General features: G+C 44.4%; 1 protein-coding gene across 1 annotated transcript in view; it reads right to left on the bottom strand.

Annotated features, from left to right (window-relative positions):
• LOC121836820 (cytochrome b5 reductase 4-like) overlaps positions 1 to 12,542 on the bottom strand; it is an 82,913-nt gene that overhangs the window by 37,313 nt on the left and 33,058 nt on the right. The window contains exons 2-4 of the mRNA XM_042292049.1: positions 6,692 to 6,857; positions 4,374 to 4,538; positions 387 to 487 (exon numbers count right to left, since the gene is read on the bottom strand). Of these exons, the coding sequence (XP_042147983.1) occupies positions 387 to 487; positions 4,374 to 4,538; positions 6,692 to 6,740 (315 nt within the window). The 5' untranslated portion in view covers positions 6,741 to 6,857. The remainder of the gene's footprint in view (positions 1 to 386; positions 488 to 4,373; positions 4,539 to 6,691; positions 6,858 to 12,542) is intronic.

Here is a 12,542-nt window from a genome sequence, read left to right as displayed (position 1 = left end):
GCAATGAAATGTACTTGAGCTATTAATGGCTAAATGTACTATATATAAACATTAGTGCAAGAAAACAATTGTCACTTGTGAATTTGAGAGCCTAAAATTATATTTCTAACAGCAGGCTACGCAACATACAATGAGAGCACCTATTTCAGGAAGACGATGTCAACTAAAATGCTCCTAGAAATTCAACAACTGAATGCAAGAACCTAAATAAAGACTTCTTGGATATTTTGAAGAAAGCAGCTGCTTGAACACAATAGCAGGAAGCAAGTTAGTACACATACCCAGAATACCTCCCTCGTCATCTCTGCCGGGCCCAAATAGGAAGCAGGGGCGAGAGGTTTAAATAAAGTTGGCCGAACCCCCAGAACCTGTCTCGACTGCCGTACCTGTATGAAGAGGTCAGTGGCATCCTTTCCAACGCCCCTCATCAGCTCTTCCTCTCCACCAGGATGGAACTCCATGTACGGTGTCACATTGTACACCCTCCCTGAAGAAACAGGAACCCTGATTAGCTTTATTCTGGCTGAGCCAAACTAAGAGTGCCGTAACCTCCCATAACTCAAACAGAACTGATTAGCCATTTTAAAAACATTCCCTTATGGTGGCAAATCATATCCTCAAAATATATCTCACTGCTCCAGGACAGTGAACGGGGAGGAATCTCAGTCGGCTGCCAGTCACCGCGGCTGGTGGCCAAAAAGGACAATTTTAATTGGGCAGGCCACGCCACAGAAAGATTGGGCATGAGCGCTGTGTCACACTCAAGCACGGCACTAAAACGTTCGATCTCGAGAATGGGTCCAACGATTACAGTCGCGGACTGTCTCAGAGGTGCAAAAATTGCGCTTAAGATGGTGCTACATGTCTCCTAACTTCTTTGCCCGGTTGGCATGGCATGTACAGCAAGCACAGGATGTGCTTGAAGCTTCTCAGCTTTCGAGGAGTAAGGATATTTAGATGCAAAAGCATTCAAAGCACACTTGCCAGCCTATCTGGTTTCAGTTTTGACTTTGCATGGTTTTCTAAGTAAATAAAAGACCCTGATACCAAAAATTAATTGGGTGGTGTCTTAGAACCATATATTTGCTCTGTACAAAGAAGAAAATGATGTTTTGGGGTGGCAGAGAAATTTAAGATAAAATTAAAAATGAGAACCTGTGACCTAACGCTTGCAGCTTTTCAGAGTGGCAGGCAAAGAATGAATTGCTGGACAAACCAGGGATGCCTTTAGTGCTGAGAGGTGCTCTTCGCATGGCTTAGATGCAGAAATAGTGCCCATGCAAAATGGGCTTCTATAAACAGTCATTTTTTGCTTTTTATTATGTCACATCCAAAGTAAAACAAGTTCTGAATTAGTATCAAATCAGTGTACATTTATGTTACCACTACTGTGTGATACACATGAAAGACTCCAGGCTAACAGTCATACCGTACTGGGCAAATTGCTTACGTACGGTGGAGAAGCCAGACACCATTTCAAGGTGGTCTAATTAACTACCCGCTGTCTAAACCTTCATACAAAAAGTTAAATTTTCCCTAGTAATGAGAGAATTGTGATTATTTACACAGCATCAAAAATATTTGACAGTTGTTCCGTTTGTAGCGTGTAGCCATAAGTGTCACGGTGGGCTGCCCCGCATAACTGTTACGTTCAAGAGACAACTGAAGTGAGAGAAATGGTTACAGTCGCCGTCATATCTATTTTGGCTCAGGAGAGCCGCGGCATGGCCGAAAGGCAAGTCAGCCATGCTACAGACGCATGATGCTCCACGATTAATGATGATGCAATTGCATTGTGAAGATGAAAAAAGTTGGCAGCAGCCTTTACCTCTAAGGTTCTATGATGCATGAAATACAGATTTTAAGGAACAATCGTTTAAATTTGTTTAAAAGACGTTAAACAGTTGTCTGGGGGAGTGAACATGAACCTATATGTTTATCAAATTCAGTTGGGAAATTGGCACCACCTGACCTATGCACCAAGTCAGTTTTCCCGCTAAATTTAGCGGGGAAACTGATTTGGTGCATAGGTCACGTGACGTCAACTTCCCCGGTATATTTACTAGTGGAAAAACTGAAGGTGTCTCAGTCATGTGACGTGAATTTCCTCTCTAAATTTAGAGGGGAAACTGAAGGTGCATAGATCATGTGACATCAATTTCCCCGCTGAACCTAGTGGGGAAACAGAATTGATCTAGGTCACATGATGTCGGGTCACGCAAGGTAAACTTTCCCGCTAAATTTCGCAGAGAGATTAAGTTAGAGTATAAGTCAGGTGACATCAATTTTACTACTAAACTTAGCGTGGAGACTGAATTGGTGTATAGACCATTTCATCCTCCCTCGCATGGGCGCTGCCATCTTGGAATCATGTGACGCGGCAGCCATTAGGTTGCTTCAACTTGTTTTCCGCTCCCGCCTCCGCGCCTTGGCGGATGCGTTGTATTTGTGTTTTTCGCCGCGTTTCACCGCGCTTTCTTGCCTTACTTCGGCAACTGTAATCCGATACGTCTACTCGACGACTAAGACATCATGAGGATTCAAAGGTCCTTATGACAACTGAGGTTTGTTTACTAATAGTGGTGGAACATAAGAAGCGCGTATATATATATATCGAGCATTTAGGATCGGAAGGCGTCAAAAATAATCAGCGCAAGAAGGCTATCTGTATTTAATGGAAGTATCCTTTTTATTCATAATATATCAAAAACAGTTTATGTTGATTATGTGAGGTGGAGGAAATAGACAACGAACGTTTAATTTGTATTTTATCTGAGGCTCGAAATGTGGGCATGTCAACTTCAGGCGATTTGCTTGTTCATAATATCACACCTACATGTGTATGAAGTTCTCAATCTTTGTTTGCAGTGTAAACATTCGGTTGGTCGGTTTACTTATGAAGTTTAAGAAATTTGTACCATGCTCGCTCCCATTTCGACAGTCATTTAGGTGATTTATTAATTATCTTTCAATAACAAGATCAATTTACTTAATTTATTTTAACACAAAGGTTGAGACTTCCCGTGTAACTGCCACAGACAACTTGAACAAAAAAATAACGTCATTTCTATTTCAAAGTCCAAACGCAGTTTTGGTACAGTGCATGCGCAATAATGACAACGCTTTTTTTTTTTTTGCGTACGCCGTTTTAACTTTTGTTAGTATCTGGGGTCCGCAACATTTGGCGCAAGGAAAAAAAAGCCGTCTGCATAACAATCACCCGAGTCCAGGATTGTCGATGGCGGATAGAGGTTTACTTTTGGTGGCTGGAGACGGCGAAATTCACAACGCGAATCTGTTCAAACAAATAAATGTTTGTTCACACATGCCCGTGAACTGGTGCCCAGACTAGAATTCAGCCAAACTTTCCGAGGTATTTCTCCTCCTGCACCCTTTAATTTCATTTGGCCAATTTTATGGAAGACAAATGCCAGATTTAATTTGACGGGTCCGTCACTTGCATAATATCCTCAGTAAGCAAATGTTCACATAAGAATAATTTATTTCCTAGGGCAAATATTGCGAAATGCTGCTTATGAGTACTTTAGAAGGGCTCATAATTTAAGAAATTTCCTACTTGGCCTGTCAAAATATCCTCGAGTACTGAATTTAAAAAAAAAGAGGCTGAGACGATGCTACTTGTTTATATAAATTATCTACGTCATTACACAATACTTTTTTAGTCCGCAAAGTTCACTAAAGGTTGGGTTCCCACGGAAACCAAACAATGAGTAGTAAACTCGCGAGTTCATCTGTTCTGCCTGATTGAGCACATTGCTAATCAAGCTGTCGATTTTACATTCCCGTGTTGGTCTCTTCATCAGCTATAGTATCATCGGGTACGGCCGTAGACGATGGTAAAACTTCCCTGTGCATTAGTCGGGCGTTTCGCAACCGACCATAATTAGCTGCATCAAAGGAGTTCGTAAAAAAGCCCGCAATTTAGGCTCAAAAACGCCTTGTAGTCGTCAAAGTGGCTCAATGTCACTGTTTCATAAATTGTGTGCTACAAGAAAAATAATTGTATCACCAAATTAAGCAAAAACCATGTAAAACAGCAACATAACCGCGTGCACATTCAAACCAAAACCAACCAAATTGAAGCAACCTAATGGCGCCGAGTGTATCAGCGCCCTCTATCCGCCGGTGAGGCGAATACTAAAATGAAAAGGTCTATAGGTATTGGGAGGTCAGGCCATCAATTTCCCCGCAAAATTTAGCGGGAAATGCATGGGCAGACGAATTGACGATCAAAATCTTGAGATCGGGGTTGTGGTTCTGCTAAAAAGTATTTTGTGCTTTAAAGGAAATGGTGACTACGGTTAAAATGGAGCTTGTGGGCTGAATATTAGAAAGGTCATGGCAGGCTTCACCTTTGAGGCAGATCCACGCGTCGTCCCTCCGACTGTGCCTGGCCAGCTCTTCGGGGTTCACGTCCAGCACTTTCCCACCAACACCAGAGAGATTCGGGTTTGCGTGGGTCAGCCGGATCCAGTCCATCAGTGACCGGCCCTGACCCAGCGACACCTTCACACGTCCTGCTCCCCAGAATAATGGGTGCACGCTTGTCAGGACACTCCGGTGTGCACAGGACGTCTTGTACAAACTTTCGGTCATTTAAAGAATCCACTGCAAACACCTTCGTGTCTCCATGTTTGTTACAAAACAAAATTATTAATGAGATGTGGACGTACAAATGTTCACTACTTGAATAAAATGAAACTGCAAAGAGAAATGCAGTGAGCGAGCAAAATGAGTTTTCAGTTTCTTCGAACCTACTCAGTAGGAAACAGCAACATTTAGGGCAGTAGCAGCAGCGAATATTGTCCCTACAGGCTAATACAGACTTAATGTAAGATACCGAGCATCTGCCCATTTAAAAATAAGTGCCCACCCCTCAATTTTTGTAACATTCATAAAATACAAAAAAGATATCTTTATGTATTGTTTACGTATTGTTTACCTATCCCCATCCCCCAGTTTTACAAGATTATCTCCAACTTTTGAGTGGGTGCTTGCTCGAGATTTTAGGATAGTAATTTCCACTTTTTTTTTTACCTTCCTCCTCCCTCAATCTTCTTCCCAGAAGGAAGGATATCTTCCCCTCTCGGTGGAAAGCATGTAAAATTTTGTCCTGCTTCCTTGTAGCTTGGAAGAGGTTGGATGAAAAGGATACAAAGAGGATTTTCCTACCTGCAGAAAAGTGAGACTGGATACAGGTCTTTAATGTTTTCAGTAACATTCAGTGTACATTTGAGAAATTTGTCCCAATTTACATGACCTTTAATACTTGGTGCACCACATTCAAGAAGAAGAGACAGATTTGGTGAAACGCTTGGCAGTGAATCTGAAACTAGCCCGCAGCTGCTTCATGAATAATGCCCACCATAAAGAAGCAAACCTAGTCACTCCTCTGTGGCTGTAAAACTGAATTGTCCCCAATGCACGCTGTATGGTGTGCAGGCCACTCAATAAATTATTTCTCAGAATTCTGGAGGTAAAACGTGCCATGTTTGAATTCTGCATGCCTTTTTTCTTTCGGTAACAGAAGTATAATCTTTCTAGAATACAGCTGAATTTTTTAAGTTATCTTCTCTTCAATGATCAAAAAATATTACTTGTGGCAAGAAGTGCTCTGATGCTACAACCTTCTAGCCAGAAAGGAATGCTATGTGTGATAAACAAATTGACTATCAGAGACCCATTTCTCCCAATGAAGCTGGAGACAGTTTTGTCATAGGGACATGTGCTCATAAGATGCTAAAAATCACCATTTCTGACAGACCCGCAAGATGGGAAATTGAACAATTTGTTTTCATAAGAAAATGAATCTCTCGCAAGTAAAACTGCATGCATAAAACTGCATGAGGAAACATTGAGCCATCTTTTTTTTTCCTCTAAGAACGGTGTTTCAGTCAAGTGAACACTCGTTGATTGTGCCACTAATACCAACTATTGGGCTATAGGTTAGAAGTAGCAGGACAAAAGCTCTCGGCTTGTCACAATTTGTGATTTCCTCCTCTAAAATGCCAGCTCGGCTAAAATGGAAAGAGAGGAGGGCTTTCTGAGAGGAGTTCGACCTGCCTTTATGGTGCCTGGAACGTGTCTTAGACTGGCGCGTTTGGTGTCCTATTCCACCCATACAACAAGAGTGGTCCTTAGACAGCACCAAATGACGTCACAAACGTCGGCTTGTCAAGCTATCGGATGTCGCGCTCCTGGTGGTTAAGTCCCCGCAAAAGGTGCAAGCGTCGCTGTCGTCGCAGCATCCCAACTCCCGGCTGCCGAAGCCTCCCTGGACTGTCAAGCTAGAGGGTGATCTGCAGCAGAACAGGCCCCTGTCACATCCACCGCAGCTGTCGTGACACCGGTGGAACCGCAGCCGGCGACGGCCTTGCACTCGTACGACGACGTCATCAAGCGGAAATTGAGGGACCACTTTTAAGGACTCCGTAAACACGCGAGTCAAAGACCCGATTCCAAGCTCCGTACTGCTATTCTTATACTGCAGCAGACCATAGTCGGGTGAATGTATCAAGAACTTGAACGGGGCTACGGACGAGGACAAGTAGAAGGAGTGGACGGGACAGGCGCCATACGCTTATTTTAATTGTCCTCGTCCGTGGCGGAATCGTGTTCTGGACAGTGCCTCACGAGGGTCGGCCAGAGGAAACCGCAAAGAGGCTCCCACCTGATCCAGTGGCGGACATGGCTCCCGGGGAGAGGCTGTTCCCACTCATGGCGTCCTCGTCCTGAGCGGCATGCCCGGCTCCACTGCCCCCCTGGTTGCGAACCTTGTTCCTTTTGCGAGAGCAGGGGACGCAGCGCTCCAGGGACCTCGACGCGTTGCAACCCAGCTGCACACAACAGGGACAGAGCACGTTCAAACACGCTTGTTGCAAAGACAAAGGAGGGTTTATTTATTTATACACTCATTTATGTACTCCCTCGGGGCCCCGAGGCATTAACAGAGGGGATTGGGCAAGAAAGTCTGAAGCGTACACAAAAGCAGGAATTAGGTGGGTAAACACATAAAAAGAAAACATACTTAATCAGAACACGCACCGAAATGACAAATGGTATCTTTAAATTCGGCGTTCTCAAAAATGCTGGCAATAACTGTGGGAAGGCGTTTCCAATCTGGTGATGTCATGGGTAGGAAAGACTAACAGAAAGGAACACGATGACCGACAGTGGGGGACACCTGCCTTATTTTGAGGATCGACACGAGGCGGGATGTAAGGTGCGCAATAATGAAGAACGCCAAGCATTGGGAGAGCGTAAAGAAAGGATTGAAGAATTTCAATGAAATGCTCAATAATTTTATCAACTTCCTAGGGTGCACAAAGATGGGACTGGATGAAAGAACCACCGTAAAACACTTTATAAAGTGCAGCTCCGGTCAATATTTTTTAATTTGCAATTACGACTCTTTTCAGCTAAAGCAGTGTCCTTGAATGACACGGTATAATTTTTTTTTAATATTACTGTGTGTAGTTTTATAAATACCACTGGCTCAAACTTTGGTTTCGGGCGTCTGCGGCAAAACCGAAATTATCTGCTAGAGGGATGGCAACACTGATATCAGTCGTACTGCCGCGACATGACGTCACAAAGATGCTTCGCCAGTGTTCCTTCACTAAAAACTAACCCGCCCGCCGCCCGCTAAAGAGCAGCTGGTTGCATCTTTAAAATCGGTTTTAGTGGAGTATGCGGCTTCACTTGGACGCAGCAATATTTCGACTTCAATCATAATTTGTGCCTGTAATTTATTTTGGTTTCGTTTTCGACCGGAGTTGCCCTTTAACTGGTCACTGGAAAAACATGAGCTGGGCTATCTTTTAAACTAAAACAGCAAAACTTTATAAAAAAAAAATTATTGATAAACACAGGGGCACCCGCTTAAACCACAACATGGGAAATGATAGTCTGATTGATAGCAGATTGCGGACACGGCGAATTCGCGTTTTACACCGCGATAAACACGTGGAAATTCGCTATGAACTCCTGTGTCATGGAAAAGGATACTGCGGATGCAGCAGATTCGCACTTTACGGTGCGATAAACACGCAGAAATCGGCTACGAACTTATGTGCCGCGGGAACAGATGTCGCGCGAGCAGATCGAGGACAAGAAACGCGAGAACTCGCCACGAACTCGTTTGTCACACGCGTACCGGTATCGCGGATGGCGCGGTATATGTGATTCCCGTCGGACATCGCGTGATGCCCGTCGGACATCGCGTGATGTCCGACGAAACTCGGCCGATGTTTTCCGAATTTTTATGTTACGGATATTTAGCTAGAAAAACGGGGTGGGCAATCTCTCGGGGAAGGGCAGCGGGCGCACTTACTGGATTCTACGGTAAGCTGTTGCAGGGGTGAGACAGGTGAAACAGGTTTTGAGCAAGTTTTGCAGCAGAAAAATCTGGATTCTGGAGCCGCTTACGAGCACAAAATTCTCGTTTTGGAGCAGCAGCAGTTTATTCATTTTGGAGCAACTTTGAAGCACAAAAGTCTACAGTTAGAGCAGAGATCAATTTCAATCTCAAGAAATCTGATATAAACCACATAAATCAATTTTTCTTTTTTAATCGTTATTTTTGTCCAGCCTGGTTGTCATCAGCGCCGATACGCACCGAGATAAAATATAAAAGAAATAAAAAGAAACGGAAAAGGCACACGCGAGTTTCATGCGCATAGATGAGAAGAGGAAACAGAGGCTTGCTGCAAAGTTAGGTGGGCACCAGGTACCTCAAGTGCCTCAAGCTGGTGCCAAAGCGCAATTGTAGTGAAAAACTTTTTAAGGCGGTGATTCGAAAGCATGAACAGGGAAGGCACGGTTTGCTACAACCAGACATCGATCGGACGCTCGTAGAAAGCACGTGCAGTTAGAAAAAAATTCCCAACAGAAGTGAGTCCCAAAGTAAATAGTGAATTGGTAGAAAAAAGTGAAAGCCGTTTACAACTCCCTGTACGCCGAATTGGAGCGCAGCTCTTGAGGAGGAGGGGAGGGTACTGACGGGAGGGTAGACCCCTCCTCCTCTTCCTTCTCCTCCTCCTCCCCTCTTTTTAATATGCCCCGGGGGGTCACCTGACCTCGGGGGGAGGGGGTCACGTGACCTCGGGGGGGGGGGGGGGGGGGGAGAGGGGCGTCACGTGACTTCGGGGAGGGGGGCCACGTGATCTCGGGGGGGTCACGTGACCTTGGGAGGGATCACGTGACCTTGGGGGTCACGTGACTTGGGGCACATGAACTGGGGGTCACGTGACCTTGGGGTGACCTTAGGGGGGTCACGTGACCTTGGGGTGACCTTGAGAGGGGGGGTCACGTGTCCTGGGGGTCACGTGACCTTGGGGTGACCTTGGTTACGCCAACGGCGACGGCGACGCCGCTCAAGCTGGAAACGGGCGCCTAAGAGCTGCGCTCTAAAACTATGAGCATCACATGCACTCTAAATACGGGTCTGTGACCGATTCATTCGATTGCTATTGCTCACGCGCTGGCAGCACGTGTATAACCGACTCACGGCAACGGCGCCGTCCATTTTGACGAGATTACGGACACGAATGAACAATTACACAATGGAGGCGCTCAATAGCACTTTTAACTCTAACATGCATCACGTCCACACACGAGGAAAGATGTTTTTAGTTTGTATTTCTCAACAGAATATGTTCTCATGCCTCGCTTTCCTGCATGGTGTCCTCAAATGAAGACAGAAAAAGCTTTCCTAGACGGCCAACAGATGGCAGCATTTGCCGGGTATCGCAGGTTGGTAATGCAGATTATAAAGAACAGACTGGAGGAATGGGTAGATTGCGAGGGCATACTGGGCGAATTACAGAACGGGTTTCGAAAACAAAGAAGGTTGGAGGACAATTTATTTTCTCTAACACAGTGTATAGAAATAGCGCAAAAAGAAAACAGACAGCTCTGGCTGGCATTTCTGGATATCAAGGGGGCCTATGACAATGTGAACCAAAGAAACCTGTGGGACATAATGGAGAACTTAAACCTAGATGAAGGACTAACAGCACTATTAAGGAACATTTACAAAGATAACAAGGTGATTATAACATGGGAAGGAAAGGCGACAGGGAAAATAGAGATAAGACGAGGCCTTAGGCAGGGGTGCCCGTTATCGCCTTTGCTGTTTATGTTGTATCTGAGAGGATTGGAGGATAGACTAGAGAAGAGTGGGCTTGGGTTCAACCTTTCTTACAGTAAGCTAGGCCAAAAAATTCAGCAATCCTTACCGGGATTGATGTATGCGGATGATATTGTACTAATGGCTAACAACAGGACAGAGTTGCAGGAATTAATGAGCATCTGTGGTAGGGAAGGAGAGGAATTAGGTTTAGAATTCAGTAGCGAAAAATCGGCAGTCATGATTTTTAACGAGGATGAAGTTGAGAGGCTGAAGATACAGAATATTACAGTTGAGAGAGCTAGTAAATACAAGTATCTAGGAGTATGGATATGTGATGGTGCAGAATATCTCAGAGACCATGAAAAGTATATAATAGGTAAGGGCAACAGAAATGCAGCTGTAATGAAAAATAGAGCACTTTGGAATTACAACAGGTATGAGGTGGTGAGAGAGATTTGGAAAGGGGTCATGGTGCCTGGCTTGACTTTTGGAAACGCAGTGCTATGCATGAAATCCGAAGTGCATGCGAGACTAGAAATAAAACAGCGCGGAGTAGGTAGACTGGCTTTGGGGGCACATTGCAAAACGCCAAACCAGGGAGTACAAGGAGACATGGGATGGGCATCATTTGAGAGCAGGGAAGCGGTGAGCAAGGTAGAATTTGAGGATAGGTTGAGGCAAATGGACGGGGAGCAATGGGCACGAAAGGTTTTCAGCTATTTATACATGAGGAGTGTAGACACAAAGTGGAGACAGCGCACTAGGAAATTAAGAGGAAAGTTTTTGGGCTATAGCGAAGATACGGAAGAGCAAGTCTCAGTTAAGAAGAAAGTTAAGGCCACAGAAAGAGATTGGTGGCTAGAGGGAATGCAGACAAAGACGGCTCTGGAAAGCTATAGATTAAACAAAAGAGTTATTGCCAAAGAAAGCCTTTATGACAATTCTAGGGGAAGCTCATTGCTGTTTGAGGCAAGAACGGGTGTTCTGCGAACAAGAACATACAGAGTGAAGTACCAGGAAATTGATACAGTGTGCACTGCTTGTGGAGAGGAGGACGAGACGGCTGAGCACTTGATACTCTACTGTAAAGGGCTTCACCCTATGCCTACCGAAGACAACATAGATTTAATAAAGTCATTGGGTTTTAGAGACAGCGAAGGGAGAGTGGATTTGAAGTAGAGATTACCAAGCAAAGATTAAGTGAATGGTGGCAGAAATCGAAATAAAACTAGGTATTTTCTTATCCACTGATGGCAAGGGGGTTTCATAGCCTCACTTTCTTTGCACTGCGGAGTGAATATAGATTTCACATTTAAATATTCTAAGCTTAAATGGTAAAACAAAATGGCTAGGTGGCGTAAGCTACCGCCCGATCCAAAGGGCTCAGCCGTATTCATCCATCCATCCATCCATCCATCCATCCATCGCACAGAGGGCATCGTACCTCGTCTTCATTCATGGAGAAGCCATATGCAACAGTTCGTAAAAATAATTATTTTTTACTAGCAAAACTTTGTATGAAAACTGAGAGGAAAATTGTTTTCAGATTGTTCTAGACACACTTCATGCATTAGCAATGAAAGTTTTGAGATCGTTTCTACCGGACACCATGCAGGAACACTGCTTTGCTCTCATTCCACTTCGCGGGCTTTCCGGCATTTGCGCACGAAAAACTGAGCTACGATGGCATATTTTTTCTAACTCTTAAGTGTCTTTAGCTGAATGAAAAGGTCTCGGTAGAAGTCCTCTCCTCTGCAGCCGGTGAAAAAATGGGCCAAGCATGACGTTCCACTTGAGAAGAGGCTTGACGGTGGTGCACATTACCTCAGAAAAATGAGTCAGAAGAATGCGCAACGCTGTCGCAGTAAGAACTGTCGCAGCAAGACGCGGTACACCTGTGGGCGTTGCGATGTTCCCTCTGCCCTGAGTGCTTTAAAGAGTTTCAAGCCTCGTGAGATGTTCACTTTCGTCTTTTTTAGCTGGGAGCTGCTTCTTTAGCATTGTGGAACGGAAATGAAACAATATTAATGTGCTCTAGCCCGAATATACTCATTTTTTTTATTAAAATGACCATTGCACAAATACCAGAAATTGAATCACTTGACTACTGGAATGCACGTTGTCCTCAAATGAGGGCATGTAAGTTCTGCTATTGTAAATAGGGTTGAATTTTTTTAGACTTTTTTTACATCATTGGCGGTTCACATGAATGCCACAACACGGTATAAAAATTTTCTGACATAGTGATATTAATTTATGCATGAGAGGGTTAAGAAGAGGTTTACTCTCAAAACGAAAGAAATACTTAGGTTTGCTCATCTCGATAGCCTGTGCGTCGTACCTCCCGCTGCCAGACAGCGAGACCGCGTGACTGCGCACCGTTAGCATG

Source organism: Ixodes scapularis, unplaced genomic scaffold (assembly GCF_016920785.2).
Source record: "Ixodes scapularis isolate PalLabHiFi unplaced genomic scaffold, ASM1692078v2 PGA_scaffold2__306_contigs__length_199485367, whole genome shotgun sequence".
Lineage (NCBI taxonomy): Eukaryota > Metazoa > Arthropoda > Arachnida > Ixodida > Ixodidae > Ixodes > Ixodes scapularis.
This window is presented reverse-complemented; position numbering and strand designations above follow the sequence as displayed.